Source organism: Moschus berezovskii, chromosome 13 (assembly GCF_049115385.1).
Source record: "Moschus berezovskii isolate FMDL1 chromosome 13, NW_MosBer_1.0, whole genome shotgun sequence".
In the NCBI taxonomy this organism is placed as follows: Eukaryota; Metazoa; Chordata; class Mammalia; order Artiodactyla; family Moschidae; genus Moschus; species Moschus berezovskii.
The window spans coordinates 73948540-73965054 of record NC_142472.1 but is presented as its reverse complement, the minus strand read 5'-3'; the positions used below and the strand labels follow the sequence as shown (position 1 = coordinate 73965054).

General features: G+C 39.3%; 1 protein-coding gene across 2 annotated transcripts in view; it reads left to right on the top strand.

Moving 5' to 3' along the window:
* Nucleotides 1-14517, top strand: part of DNAJC15 (DnaJ heat shock protein family (Hsp40) member C15) — an 83867-nt gene extending 69350 nt beyond the window's left edge. For both annotated transcript variants that reach the window (XM_055426040.2, XM_088842776.1), the window contains one exon: nucleotides 14289-14517. In XM_055426040.2, the coding sequence (XP_055282015.2) occupies nucleotides 14289-14359 (71 nt within the window). In that variant the 3' untranslated portion in view covers nucleotides 14360-14517. The remainder of the gene's footprint in view (nucleotides 1-14288) is intronic.
* The last annotated feature ends 1998 nt before the right edge of the window (nucleotides 14518-16515 follow it).

Below are 16515 nucleotides of genomic sequence, written 5' to 3'. Positions count from 1 at the left end.
TAATTTTCTTGAAGAGATCTCTTGTTTTTCCTATTCTGTTCTTTTCCTCTATTTCTTTGCATTGATCACTGAGGAAGGCTTTCTTATCTCTCCTTGCTATTCTTTGGAACTCTGCATTCAGATGCTTATATCTTTCCTTTTCTCCTTTGCTTTTCGCCTCTCTTCTTTTTACAGCTATTTGTAAGGCCTCCTCAGACAGCCATTTCGCTCTTTTGCATTTCTTTTCCATGGGGATGGTCTTGGTCCCTGTCTCCTGTACAATGTCACGAACCTCCGTCCAGAGTTCATCAGGCACTCTATCAATCAGGTCTAGTCCCTTAAATCTATTTCTCACTTCCACTGTATAATCATAAGGGATTTGATTGAGGTCATATCTGAATGGCCTAGTGGTTTTCCCTACTTTCTTCAATTTAAGTCTGAACTTCGCAATAAGGAGTTCATGATCTGAGCCACAGTCAGCTCCTGGTCTTGTTTTTGCTAACTGTATACATCTTCTCCATCTTTGGTTGCAAAGAATATAATCAATCTGATTTCGGTGTTGACCATCTGGTGATGTCCATGTGTAGATTTAATGATACCGTCCATATTTTCTCCTTGTCTTCAACTTTTAGCGTTTTTTTATGCTGTGTGTTAGGTCTTATTAGATTAATCCTACTTGGAGTTTGAGATTCTAGGGTGTGTAGGTTATTGTTTTTCAATAACATTGGAAATTTTTAGCTACTGTTTCTTTAAAGACTTTTCCCTCCTTTCCTCTCCTAGTACTCCCATTTCATGTGATTTATGGATTTCACGATGTCCTACGTTTCTCTCAGGCTCTGGTTTTCTTCTCCTTCATTCCCTTTTCTCTCTGATGTCAGCTTACATACTATCAGTCACTGTATCTTCAAGTTCACTAGTTCTGTCTTATGCCAGTTCAGATCTACTCTTAAACCCTTTTAGTAATTTTTTAAAAAACTTTTAGTTCTGTGAATATATTGTTCTGTGAATGTATAATGTAAAATTTTAGTTCTGTGAATGTATAGTGGCTACTTTGGAATCATTTCCCATAAATCCAGCATTTGGTCACTCTCACAGGTAGTTTGATGGCTTTTTTCATGATGTATACATGGGTCGTTCTGTCGTACTTGCCTGTGCCTTCACATGCCTTGAAATGCTTTGTTAGAAGCTGAATATATTAGATTATATATTACAGCAGCTCTGGTCCACCACCCTTTCACTGATGATGAAGGCTTGTTTGTTTATTTGTTTAGTAACTGGCTGGATTCCTTTAGTGAAGTAGCCTAAGGCCTTCTCAGAATGCCTCTCCTGTATGGAGCCACCATGCTTTGAGGACTAGGAAAAGAGTTTTCAAGGTCCCAGTATTTATTCTAAGGGAGCCAGGCCCAGGATGGAGCTTCTGATCCACTTTCCTGTGCCTGAGCCTCAGCACTTGGCATCTGGGGGCCGGAAGAGAATTATACCGGTCCACCCAGCCCTTTCCAGAAAGAGTCCTCTGTGCAGGAGCTGGGGAGGGAGGGGGCCTGTGTTCTGGCTGCAGCAGTCCAGTGTGGAGTCTCTGCCCTGCTGAGTAGAGAGGGGGAAAGGGACAAGCCGTTTCCCACAGACTCCTGCCTCTCTTACTGAATTTTCATACTTTTAATTCTTTTGTTTTTGTTTTGAAGACCATTTCTAGAGGCTTCCAGTGATTGGGAGTTATTATATAGTATTGGCCAGTTGCACTGCGAAGTGGGCCAGTGGAACTCCTTATTCTGGAAGTCAGTCTTCTGTACACTGCTTCGTGATTTTAACATCTTTCTTTTAGGAAGGGTGTGTGAACTTTAAGAAACCTTCAAATCAGCAGATGGCAATACTTCTTACTTCAATCTTACAGACTTGGGATGTAGAAATTCGTATTTTAATCAGAGTTAAGGAATATGTAAATCTGTATAAAGAAGACCCAAGGATAAAAGGGAACTTAGATATTCTTAATCTTCACATTGGTGTATTTTCTATGAAACTCACATTAGTAATAAATTATACAGGCATACCTCAAAGATACTGGATTCAGTTCCAAACCACCCCAATAAAACAAATACTGCAATAAAGCAAGTCACACAGATATTTTAGTTCCCCAACACATAGAAAAATTATGTTTATATTTTTACTATACTGTTGTCTGTTAAGTGTGAAATAGCATTATGCTTAAAAAGCAGTGTATACAATGGAATATTACTTAGTTATAAAAAAGAACACATTTGAGTCAGTTCTAATGAGGTGGATGAAACTGGAGCCTATTATACAGAGTGAAGTAAGTCAGAAAGAAAAACACCAATACAGTATATTAATGCATATATATCGGATTTAGAAAGATGATAATGACGACCCTATATGCAAGACAGAAAAAGAGACACAGATATAAAGAAGAGACTTTTGGACTCTATAGGAGAAGGCAAGGGTGGGGTGATTTGAGAGAATAGCTTTGAAACATGTATATTACCATATGTGAAATAGGTGACCAGTCCAAGTTCGATGCATGAAACAGGGCACTCAAAGCCGGTGCACCTGGACAACCCTGAGGGATGGGATGGGGAGGGAGGTGGGAGGGGCTTCAGGACAGGGAAACACATGTACAACCGTGGCTGATTGACTATATGGCAAAAACCACCACAATAAAGTAATCAGTCTCCAAATAAAATAAATAAATTGTAAAAGACAGTGTATATACTTACTGTAATTAAAAAATAAAGCTGCCATAAAAATGGCACCAATAGACTTACTTGACACAGGGTTGCCACAAACCTTCAATTTGTAAACAACTCAGTATCTGCGAAGTGCAATAAAGCAAAGTCTGATCAAGCAAGACATGCCTGTACCTAGCCTTGCAGCAGTTGTTAGTTGTAGACTATTTGCTTATTTTCTCTTATGCTGGTTAGGATCTTTTTTACCCAGATGTTTTGCAGATGTTTATTTCTAAAGATGTTTATCCACTCCTAACACATTTGTTTGTTCTATTTTCTGTCTCTCTGGAGTGATTTTACTTTAGTGAAACTGGTCCTTGATGCATGAAGATAAGGGAATGGTGATTCACCACTTCCTTCTCCCCATCAGGGACACATGTCTCAAGTCCCTTCTCTGTACTCAGAGAGATCCAAGGCATGATTGCTCTTCGAGATATTTATTATCTAATGAGTAGAAAAGCATATATTAATACTTTAAAAGTAAACCACAAGGTGTGGTTTTACAATCTTCCCAAGAAGGAAAGGGCTTCTCAGGTGACACAGCGGTAAAGAACCCACCTGCTGATGTGGGAGACGAAAGAGATGTGAGTTCAATCCCTGGGTTGGGAAGATCCCCTGGAGGAAGGCATGGCAACCCACTCCAGTATTCTTGCCTGGGGAATCCCATGGACTGAGGAGCATGGTGGGCTATTGTCCATAGGGTCAATCTCAAAGTGACTTAGCATACTCAAGAGGGAAGAGGACGTGGGATGGGGTTACAGGCTTGAAGAAAGTAGGAAAGGTTTACAACAACCAAATGTTAAACATGGTAAAAATTTAATAAAGAATTATGTAAACAAAGTGAGAGGCAGCATGGTATGGTAACCTTCCTGGGAGTCCTGACCCTACCTCATTTTAACTCTGTGGTTAGGGTTGGGCAAGTAACTAAACTTCTTTTTGATTCAGTCTCTTTAGGTAAGGAAAATAAGAACTGAACAACTGCAAAGGATAGTTGGATGAACCAAATGAAATGATACGTTAGAATAATGCCTAGTTACTATCCTCATCACCATGGTCTTGATCACAGGTTTTCTGAGCCCCAGTGATTTTTGCATAGTCTTAATTGGTAGTGTCATCAGACTTCATGGAGGTCAACATATCTCCAGTGTTTAATAAAGTTTTAAAAACTTAAATATACCTTCATAAAAGTACATAGCTCATTAAGTATACAGCTCAATGAATTATCATGAAGTGAATCCATTTATGTAGCCAGTACCCAAAACAACAGAATTCTGTAAAGCAGTTATCCTTCAATTAAAAAATATATTAATGAAAAAAAAAGAAGTAAAATTGCACAAAGCTTTCTCCTCATGTACATTTCCGGTTATTCCCCACTCACCAAAGATGACCACTGTTTTAGTTTTTATTGCCATAGATAAGCTTTGCCTGTTTTTGAACTTTATATATATATATAGAAGACTACACACTTAGATTATATGTAATCTAAGTTATATATATTACATATAAATTATATATAATCTAAGTGTGTAGTCTTCTTGCTTTGTCTTTTCTCATTTTATTATCTTTGTGAAATTCATTCATGCAGCAGTGATCCTGTAGTAATTCATTCATTCTTTTTGCTGCATAGTATTTCATTACATGAATATCTTGCCGTTGATCCATTTTTTCTTTGCAGTGTTTTTTTCTCTCTTTTGTTACCTAACTTTTGGGAACATCCTATACTCTTGTGTTCTAGATATGAGTCCGTTGTATTACATGTACCTTTTCTCTTTGGCTTGTTTTTGCCTACCATTACTGAAGTGAAGTGAAGTGAAGTCACTCAGTCGTGTCCAACTCTTTGTGACCCCGTGGATTGTAGCCCACCAGGCTCTCCGTCCATGAGATTCTCCAGGCAAGAACACTGGAGTGGGCTGCCATTTCCTTCTCCAACCATTACGGATGTTCATTCATTAATAGAAATTCTGTTACAGATAAGTTATAGTTGAAACTTTATAATTATTGCTTTTATTGTTTAGGAAATTTTTGCTTGTCTCAAAGTCATGAAGTCAATTTCTGGAAACTTTATTATCTTACCTAGAATGGAATTTTGTATATGGTGTGAGATAAGGGTAAAGTTTCAGTTATTTTTATATAGATATCCAAGTGGTCCTGCACTATTTGTTGGAATTATTTCTTTCATCTTCTGTTGATTAATTTCTTGTGCCAATACCATAATGTTTTGATTATCTAGCTTTATAACAAATTCTTATTTCTGGTATATAAACTCTTTACATTTTTTGTTATTTAATATTTGTGAGGGGTGGGCTATGTTTGGCCCTTTACGTTTTAATGTAAGTTAGGAACTATCTCATCAATTTGCATATGCAAATTCACAATTCACACAAGCCTCCTAGGATATGATTGGGATTGCTATAAATCTGTAAGTCAGAATGGAGCAAATTGACATCTTTACAATAGTGATTTTTCAAATCCATGAGCGAGACATCCTTTCATTTATTTCAGTTCAGTTTGGTCAGTCAGTCATGTCCGACTCTTTGTGACCACATTGACTGCAGCATACCAGGCCTCCCTGTCCATCATCAACTCCCAGAGCTTATTCAAACTCATGTCCATCGAATTAGTGATGCCATCTGACCATCTCATCCTCTGTCGTCCCCTTTTCCTCCCGCCTTCAATCTTTCCCAGCATCAGGGCCTTTTCAGATGAGTCAGTTCTTTGCATCAGGTGGCCAAAGTATTGGAGTTTCAGCTTCTGCATCAGTCCTTCCAGTGAATATTCAGGGCTGATTTCATTTAGGATGGACTGGTTAGATCTCCTTGCAGTCCAAGGGACTCTCAAGAGTCTTCTCCAGCACCACAGTTCAAAAGCATCAATTCTTCAGTGCTCAGCTTTCTTTATAGTCCAACTCTCACATCCATGCATGACTACTGGAAAAACCATACTTTGACTAGACAGACTTTTGTTAGCAAAGTAATGTCTCTGCTTTTTAATATGCTGCCTAGGCTGGTCATAACTTTTCTTCCAAGGAGCAAGCGTCTTTTAATTTCATGGCTGCAGTCACCATCTGCAGTGATTTTGGAGCCCAAAAAAATAAAGTCTGACACCGTTTCTACCGTTTCCCCATCTATTTGCCTTGAAGTGATGGGACCAGATGCCATGATCTTATTTTTCTGAATGTTGAGCTTTAAGCCAACTTTTTCACTCTTCTCTTTTACTTTCATCAAGAGGCTCTTTAGTTCTTCTTCACTTTCTGCCATAAGGGTGGTATCATCTGCATATCTGAGATTATTGATATTTCTCCCAGAAATCTTGATTCCAGTTTATGCTTCATCCAGCCCAGCATTTCACATGATGTACTCTGCATATAAGTTAAATAAGCAGAGTGACAGTATACAGCCTTGACATACTCCTTTTCCTATTTGGAACCAGTTTGTTGTTCCATGTCCAGTTCTAACTGTTGCTTCTTGACCTGCATACAGGTTTCTCAAGAGGCAGGTCAGGTGGTCTGGGATTCCCATCTCTTTCAGAATGTTCCACAGTTTATTGTGATCCACACAGTCAAAGGCTTTGGCATTGTCAATAAAGCAGAGTAGATGTTTTTCTGGAATTCTCTTGCTTTTTCAATGATCCAGTGGATGTTGGTAGTTTGATCTCTGGTTCTTCTGCCTTTTCTAAATCCAGCTTGAACATTTGGAAGTTCATGGTTCACGTACTGTTGAAGCCTCACTTGGAGAATTTTGAGCATTACACTGCTAGCGTGTGAGATGAGTGCAATTATAAGGTAGTTTGAACATTCTTTGGCCTTTCTTTGGGGTTGGAATGAAAACTGATCTTTTCCAGTTCTGTGGCCACTGCTGAGTTTTCCAAATTTGCTGGCATATTAAGTGCAGCACTTTCACAGCATCGTCTTTTAGGATTTAAATAGCTCAACTGCAATTCTATCACCTCCACTTGACTTCACATTCCAGGATGTCTGGCTCTAAGTGAGTGATCATACCATCGTGATGATCTGGGTTGTGAAGATCTTTTTTGTACAGTTCTTCTGTGTATTCTTGCCACCTCTTCTTGATATCTTCTGCTTCTGTTAGGTCCGTACCATTTCTGTCCTTTATTATGCCCGTCTTTGCAATGAAATGTTCCCTTGGGATCTCTAATCTTCTTGAAGATATCTCTAGTCTTTCCTATTCTGTTGTTTTTCCTCTATTTCTTTGCACTGATCACTGAGGAAGATTTTTTATCTCCTTGCTATTCTTTCGAACTCTGCATTCAAATAGTTATATCTTTCCTTTTCTCCTTTGCCGTTCACTTCTCTTCTTTTCACAGCTATTTGTAAGGCCTCCTCAGACAGCCGTTTTGCTTTTTTGCCTTTCTGTTTCTTGGGGATGGTCTTGATCCCTGTCTCCTGTGCAATGTCACGAACCTCCGTCCATAGTTCTTCAGGCACTCTATCAGATCTAATCCCTTGAGTCTATTTCTCACTTCCACTTTATAATCGTAAGGGATTTGATTTAGGTCATATCTGAACAGTGCATTCTCTTGGCAAAACTCTATTAGCCTTTGCCCTGCTTCATTCTGTACTCCAGGGCCAAATTTGCCTGTTACTCCAGATGTTTCTTGACTTCCTACTTTTGCATTCTAGTCCCCTAAAATGAAAAGGACACCTTTGTTGGGTGTTAGTTTATTTAGGTTAACTTTATTTCAATGAGATTTTTCAGTTTGTAGTTATGCATAATTTGTTAGATTTATGTAAACACCTAATCCTAGGTGTTGATTATTCAAATGCTATTATATATTGTGTTATTTTAAAAGTGTATACTATATAGTTAGTTATTTCTAGGACATAAAAAGTTAATTTTTGTGTATATTGCTGTCATATCCACCATTTTGTTAAATTCGGTTATTAATTCTGTGATTTTGTCAGAGCCTTTTGATTTTTTTGCTTACTCAGTCATTCGATTTATGAAAAATGACAGTTTCTTTCTTTTTAGTCCTTTGGGGGAGGGAGTGGAGGGGGGGCATTGATTATAATGGCCAGAAACTCAAATAAAGTGTTAAATAGAAATGACAGTAGATATCTTTCCTTGTTGCTTATCTCAGAGCCAAAGGTTTCAGCATTTTACTACTATTTGCTATATTTGATATATTGATAACTTCCTCTCACATAAAAGAAGTTTCCCTCTAAGTTTAAAGTTTTTATTGTGAGTATACAGTTTCTGCATTTAAGTGATTATACGTCTATTCTTCCTTATGTTAATATAATGAATTAAATTGATCAATTTTCTAATGATAAAGCCAGTCTTGAATTTCGATATAAACCTAACTTGGTTATGAATTTAGTTTGATCTTATAAGCTGATGTTTGCTTTTGCATCTGTGTTTATCTTGTGATATATTTTTTTTATCAGAGTTTGTCTCAAAGAATGCTACTCATAAAAAGAATTAAAATGTGTTTTCTTTGTCTTCTATTTTTTCAGCAAAATTTACTGATACAGCTAATCTGGCCAGAATTTTTATCTTTGGGAAGGTTTTTAGTTACAGGTTCAGTTTCTTAAATAGTTACAATCTCTTGATTTTTCCATTTCTTCCTGTATCATTTTATCTTGGTACATTATTTTTCTTAGAATTCATTTCATTTAAATTTTAAATGCATTGCTAGGAACTTGATTAGTTTTTCTCAGAAATCTAACCTTTGGCTTGTTTAATTATCTTGAATGCTAATTTCTATTGTGACATTTTCCTTGATGCTTGGGTTATTTACAAGTATATTGATTAATTTCCAAAGATTGTAATTCCCTATCTATTACTGATTTTCAGCTTAATTCTACCATTGTTAATTCATGTATCAGTACTTCTCAAACTGTCTTGACAGAGGGCTTGTTTTTTGTTTTCTTTTTCCCAATCTTTGTTGGGCTGGTAACTTTTGTAAAATATAACAAAAATAATTTTATTAGAAAATTGAAATAAAAACATATATAAGGTCTAAGCCCTAGCTTTCCATCATTAGATTCTGCAGTTGCACAGTATTGTGTTTGGTGTAGTATTTTCTTACTCTCAGTTTCCAAACCTAGTTCAGTTCAGTGCCTCTCATTGTGGTTCAGTAACCCCTGTGCCCCAGCACTGATCCATGGAACGCAATTCACGTAGCACTGCTTATTGTGATTTGAGTCTTTGAAGTTTGTTGAAACTTTCTTTAGAGCTCAGCACATGGTCGACTTCAGTAAATGTTTTGTGTGCTGTTTAAACAGAGGCCACTCTGCAGTTGTAGGATGGAGTCCTCTGTGTATGTCATTTAGATCAAGTGTGTTCAGTATTTCTTTTTATCTAATCCTTCCATGGATTACTGAGAGAGGTATACTAAATCTCTCATTGATTATGGATTCATGTGTTTCCCCCTTTAGTGCTGTCCTTGTTTTTCTTATATATCTTGAACCTACGTTATCAGTTCAGTTCAGTCATTCAATCATGTCCCACTCTTTGCGACCCCACGAACCGCAGCACGCCAGGCCTCCCTGTCCATCACCAACTCCCAGAGTCTACCCAAACCCATGTCCATTGAGTCGGTGATGCCATCCAACCATCTCATCCCCTGTCATCCCCTTCTCCTGCCCTCAATCTTTCCCAGTGTCAGAATCTTCTCAAATGAGTCAGCTCTTTGCATCAGGTGGCCAAAATATTGGAGTTTCTATTGGAGTTTCAGCTTCAACATCAGTCCCTCCAGTGAACACCCAGGACTGATTTCCTTTAGGATGGACTGGTTGGATCTCCTTGCAGTCCAAGGGACTCTCAAGAGTCTTCTCCACCACCACAGTTCAAAAGCATCAATTCTTTGACACTCAGCTTTCTTTATAGCCCAATTCTCACATCCATACATGACTACTGGATAAACCATAGCCTGGACTCAGTTCAGTTCAGTCAGTTAAGTCACTCAGTTGTGTCCGACTCTTTGCGACCCCATGAATCACAGCACACCAGGCCTCCCTGTCCATCACCAAATCCCGGAGTTCACTCAGACTCATATCCATCAAGTCGGTGATACCATCCAGCCACCTCATTCTCTGTCGTCCCCTTCTCCTCCTGCCCACAATCCTTCCCAGCATCAGACTCTTTTCCAGTGAGTCAACTCGTCGCATGAGGTGGCCAAAGTATTGGAGTTTCAGCTTTAGCATCAGTCCTTCTGATAAACACCCAGGATTGATCTCCTTTAGAATGGACTGGTTGGATCTCCTTGCAGTCCAAGGGACTCTCAAGAGTCTTCTCCAGCACCACAGTTCAAAAGCATCAATTCTTTGGCGATCAGCTTTCTTCACAGTCCAACTCTCACATCCATACATGACCACTGGAAAAACCATAGCCTTGACTAGACGGACCTTGGTTGGCAAAGTAACATCTCTGCTTTTTAATATACTATCAAGGTTGGTCATAACTTTCCTTCCAAGGAGCAAGCGTCTTTTAATTTCATGGCTGCAGTCATTTTGGATCCGCAGTGATTTTGGAGCCCAAAAAAATAAAGTCTGACACTGTTTCCACTGTTACCCCATCTATTTCCCATGAAGTGATGGGACCAGATGCCATGATCTTTGTTTTCTGAACACTGAGCTTCAAGCCAACTTTATCACTCTCTTCTTTCACTTTCATCAAGAGGCTTTTGAGTTCCTCTTCACTTTCTGCCATAAGGGTGGTGTCATCTCCATATCTGAGGTTATTGATATTTCTCCCAGCAATCTTGATTTCAGCTCGTGCTTCTTCCAGCCCAGCGTTCACTGGACAGACCTTTGTTGACAGAGTAATGTCTCTGCTTTTTAATATGCTATCTAGGTTGGTCATAACTTTCCTTCCAAGGAGTAAGCGTCTTTTAATTTCATGGCTGCAATCACCATCTGCAGTGATTTTGGAGCCCCCCAAAATAAAGTCAGCCACTGTTTCCCCATCTATTTGCCACGAAGTGATGAGACCAGATGCCATGATCTTAGTTTCCTGAATGTTGAGCTTTAAGCCAACTTTTTCACTCTCCTCTTTCACTTTCATCAAGAGGCTCTTTAGTTCTTCTTCACTTTCTGCCATAAGGGTGGTGTCACCTGAATATCATTTGTTATCAGATATATTCAAATTTAAGATTGGCCCTTTCAACACTTTGAAATTTCTCCCTTTTATTGCTACTGTTGGATTTTGCCTTAAAGTATACTTCATCTGATAATTAGCATTCCAGTGCCAACTTTACTTTCATTGGTGTATGCCTTTTTGTATTCTTTTAGAAAGATCGTGTCAAAAAAAAAAAGATTGTTATCTTGTAACCAACATATAGTTTGCTGGTTAATTTATTCATCAATCATATTGAGATATAATTTGCATACAATAAAATGTGTATTTAACTGTAAGGTTTGATGAGATTTGACAGATACATACACCCATTTACCACTAGCATAATGAAGACACAGAACATTTCAAAGTTCAAAAGGTTCTTTGGTGTCCTTTCTCATTGCTAGTCTCTGCTCCATCTTGAGCAATCACCATTTTACTTTCTCCCACTGTAGATATGTTTCATGTAAGTGGAATTGTATAGTATGTACTGTTTTGTGTCTGATTTCTTTGAAGACAAGAAACAGTGCAGAATGTTGGACTAATCACAGCACATTTCCTTATCTCCAGGATCTTGGCCCTCAAGTCCTGGCTGACTTGGTAGACCTTCCGTGCCTTCATACTGATGTGTTTGAATTTTATTGAAGTCTGCTAGATGGTATCAGTGGGAGGGGTGGTCTAAAACTTAATAGTCCATGATAGCCCAAAGCTGAAGAGCTCCAGTAGTCATATACTGAAAGTACAAAGGTTTAGAGATCAAGTATAAGGGTGAGTATTCTAATTAAATAGAATCCAAGAAATCTGAACAGGACTGAACAATTCAAAAGTGTCTTTTTTCCGTTAAATAAGGATACATATCCTATATATTTTCTATCAGTCAAGTTTTAGTGCCAGAAACAAGGTGTTTAAAGCAGAAGAGCATTTAGTGCAGGAAATGAATGGTTATAAATTGTTGGGGGGTCTAAAGGAGTAAATTTTAGACTTGGCTTGAAAGAATGGCGCCGCTGGTAATTACAGAGCTGCTCTGTCAGAGGAGTTACTCATTGACTTCCTCAGGGACCACCAGTGGAATTGTACAGAAAGCTTAGTTGCTGCCATCACAATACCATGATCTTGCTTGCTAGCAGCAGTAAAAAGAGGCCCAGCAAGAATGCCTTTCTCTTTTCTGCTTTCTAGATTTCACAACAGTGCCTCCCACTGATAGATCCTAATTTGAATCAAGCACTGTTCAACAGGAATATGCAAGTGTGTGCATGTGTGCACACGTGTTGGTTGCTCAGTCATGTCCGACTCTTTGCGACCCCATGGGGTTCTCCAGGCCAGAATACTGGTGTGGGTTGCCATTCCCCTCTCCAGGGGATCTTCCCGACCCTGGGATCGAACCCAGGTCTCCTGCGTTGCAGGTGGACTCTACCACTGAGCCACCAGGGAAGCCCCCAAAGGGAGTATAGCAGTTGTAATTTTTGGCTTAGGAACTTTCCCAAGTTTTAGGAAGATAGAATAAGGGTAGAATGGGAACTGAACCCAAAGTTTCAGCCATGCACTTAAGTGAAAGGTCCAGTGTCCCTCTCACTAAGAGGGTGAAGGGTATCTCAGTGTTATTCTGGATAAACTGTCAGTTGTTTCCTCTAGCACTGCCATCAATAAATATCATGTTTAATGAGACTTTCGATCTTCTGTGTTTTTTTCCTTTCTGCTAACTGAGCATATTATGGCCGATGATTGAAATATCCAGAGTGCATTTCAGTCAATTAAAGGTTATGTTTGAGTTCAATTAATATTTTAATATTTGTGGAGGGTGTACAAGATGCTTGGCATTACCTTGGTAACTCTAAAAATGGAAACAGCTTATCACCAAGAGTGACATTACCTAATTCTGAGATCATTTTCAAAGATAATCCTGATATCAGTTTATTTCATAACCAAGTGCATATGGAAACTTGCATCAATTTCATTTCTATTCTTATTGTATATTCAAGGACACTCTGATATATTCGTTCCATAGTGTTTATAGCGATTCAGATCTTGGTGTGAAAATGTCAGTGATCTCCTCAAGGGTAGAAAGCTAAATATAGCTCCTTGAGCGTTGCCCTTACGTTGTTGATTTGTTTCCTGCTTCCTTTTTCCTTCTAAAATGGATGGTGTGATATCAGTAAAAGGCCCGGATAAAGTCAGGACAGTACACACACCACTGCTGTCTTGATGTTTTTTTGTGTGTATGGTTTGTTGTGAGCTACTCAGGTCTCAAGGTGTTTTCAATAGCTGTGGGTCATTTGTACTCAAGGGGAAGAATAAAAAAATAAACACAAAGAGACTGGTGAGCTGGACTGTTAGCTTGAGTGTGAAGCATGAAAGCGTTCAGGACTAGAAGTTAGAAGGCATATGATGCTTAAATATTTTTAGTGTGACAATTGGGGGCCAGTATTTTTATATGTAAGAGAGCTCCTGTTTGTCATTTATAATGATTCTGAATTTGAAATTCACTTCAATTTTCCTCTTGTTCTTTACATTGTGAAGAACTCTGAAAACTGACTTCATTTTATTTAAGGCGCAGTGACTCTGTGCTCCATAAGTATTCTAACGGCACTGTGTCAGAGAGTGGGGAGCACATCCTTTAACGTTACTTTATTATCACTGATTTATCATTTATCATATAATTTACTAATATTGACCAATATTAGTAAAACACTCGTAGAGCTGGGTAGTTTATAGTTGCCTTTTTAACTTATTTTTATGAAAATGTATGGTTTGATAAAACTTTGAAGGCACCCTTGGATTGCTTCACCTCCTTCAGAAAGATAACTTCCTTCATAGAAGAATATTTTTTCCTTAAAAACAAACAAAAATACAGTCTTGGAGAAGGACCATTATTTTATTTACCTAACCATCCACTTCAGAAAATTCTCTGGTCAGATATTCAGCATTTGAAAGGTAATGTCTGACCAAGTGAACTATTTGAGTGTGTTTTAAAGTACTCCTGATCATAAGTTTACTTTTCTCAGAGATGAGCGTTGACTGTTAGGTATCTGTAATGCTTCATTGAACAAGCTTAATTTATACTGTTGTGATTTCTGCTGCTAAGTCACTTCAGTCGTGTCTGACTCTGTGCGACCCCATAGACGGCAGCCCACCAGGCTCCCCCGTCCCTGGGATTCTCCAGGCAAGAACACTGGAGTGGGTTGCCATTTCCTTCTCCAATGCATGAAAGTGAAAAGCGAAAGTGCAGTCGCTCATTTGTGTCTGACTCTTAGCGACCCCATGGACTGCAGCCTTCCAGGCTCCTCCATCCATGGGATTTTCCAGGCAAGAGTACTGGAGTGGGGTGCCATTGCCTTCTCCTGTGATTTCTAGAGAGCTTATAAAATAATTTGTCAGGGCATGAATGTGTGGGAATATATCAGAGAAGTCTAATTGAGTGTTTTTCTTTATTTGAGACTTTTAAAAATGTCAATAATGAAGTGTCTTTCAATCCATTTTCTTTTCTTTGTCCTCTCAGGTGGATCTCCTTACTTAGCAACCAAAATTAATGAAGCAAAAGACTTGCTAGAAGCAACCACCAAACACTGATGGATGCCCAAGGACCACTCTGAAGGAGAAAAAGGGGGACCTTATAAAAATTGTCCTGCAAATTAATCTAAACCATGGCCTTCATAATTTTCATACATGTACTGACCCCAGTCATTTCTTCCATGACTAAGCTATGTAATAATAAAAGATGAACAGTCTGTCTTTGTATTATCTTTGAAAGGAGCACATGGAAATTCTAGCAGTGATCTTTCCCCCTTATTTTCTTCCTCTCTCTGATAGTCATGCATTTGAAGACTTCTATTACTAAGTTCACCCTGCCCAAGCCCCTGCAGCAGTATAATTATCAGTAATATAATTGGAATTTGTGAGCAAGAGTGCAGAATTTCTTGCTGCTTATATTTATGCTTGCATTGTCCCTTGTTTCTTCAAAGGAATTTAGCACTCTGCCTATGTGAGGTGCTTTAAATGTTTTGAGACGAAACCCTGACTGCCACCCCAGGAAAGTGATCTGAAACTTGATGGAATTTACTAAAGGGTGTTTTGTAAAGCAGTGGTTAGGAAAGAACGCTGCTCTCCCAGAGATCCCACGGCTGAAGCATGAGAACTTAGAGAGCTGCTAAAATGATTAAAGGTTTACAGAATGAGCCCTGTGAGGAAAGCCTGGAAATTGCTGGGAGAAGTCTGAGGGATTCGTACTTAATTATATAGTCTTCTGGTACTGTGTATTTATTCAATTATGCATTCTACAAATATTTATTTACCACCTGTAGCGTGTGAGGCACTGTGGGGTCCTCAAGAGTTCCGGGTGTGAACCAGGCACGGATCCTGACCCAAAGGAACTTGCATTTAGAGGAAAGATAAACCACAGGAGTACTATTAGCAAGGCACAGATGATATGCCAAAGAAGTTCAAAAAGAATATATTACATGGGGCATCGGGGGGCCCTTCATAGAATCAGTAGCGTAGAGCTGGGCTTTAAAAACAGATATACCATATGAGGGGGGAGTCAGTTCTTCTCCTGAGATAAGTCAGAATTAGCAGAAATAGGATATATTAGTTCGATTGGAGTGCAGGCTTTCTCCAAAGCGACAGATGAACACCTAGCCTGGAAGGGCTGGCCCTGTAATGTACAGTGCATTCAATTTTTTTTTTTTCTCAACACAGCCTCTAGTCGTCATCACTTTACTATTTGAAAAGGGAGAAAAGAGACAGAATACCAGCGTTATTTTCTTGTACTCCTTTACCACGCTGGGTTCATCCCAGGTAAACAGAACTACTGCATTTCATCTTAAAATGCTTTTGTAATAGTCTAGATTCGTCTTTCATTTTATGACATCCTGTAGTTGGGGAGTTCTCAGCATTGGTGATATTGCCTCATTGAGCTGCTAATTCCTCCTTGTGGGGTGCTCTCCTGTGTATGGTAGGATGATTAGCAACATCCCTGCCTGTACCTACGAAAGGCCAGGAGCTCCCCCTCCGTTGTGACAACTGAAAATGTGTCTGCTGCTACTGCTAAGTCACTTCAGTTGTGTCCGACTCTGTGCGACCCCGTAGACGGCAGCCCACCAGGCTCTCCCGTCCCTGGGATTCTCCAGGCAAGAATACTGGAGTGGGTTGCCATTTCCTTCTCCGATGCATGAAAGTGAAGTCGCTCAGTCGTGTCTGACTCCTAGTGACCCCATGGACTGCAGCCTACCAGGCTCCTCCATCCATGGGATTTTCCAGGCAAGAGTACTGGAGTGGGTTGCCATTGCCTTCTCCAAAAATGTGTTTAGATGTTGCCAAATGTTCCTTAGAGGGTAAAATTGCCCCAGTTAGAGAGCCACTGCTCTAAATGTTAACCGTGTTTTCCTTTGGTACATAAAATAATGGATGACCTGACTTAAAATTGATTCTTAGAGTCACTGAAATATGGTTCTTGCTTTAAAATCCCCATGTGTGTCACAGTTTTTTTGTGCTTCAGTATGTTTTCCTGTCCACTGCTACCCCTGTACCTTGAATGCCCTCCTGATACCCAGATACCCAGATCTCCACGTGCTCAAAGCCTGGGGATAGTTGAAGGCCAAGCTGAAATGTCTGTCCCTCCTCTTCTGGTGCTCCCAGCAAAAGTAAGCCCATGAGTTGTCAGCTCTCAGCGAGCGAGGACCGTATCTGTCTTGGTCACTGCTACATTGACACTCAGTAAATATTTGTTA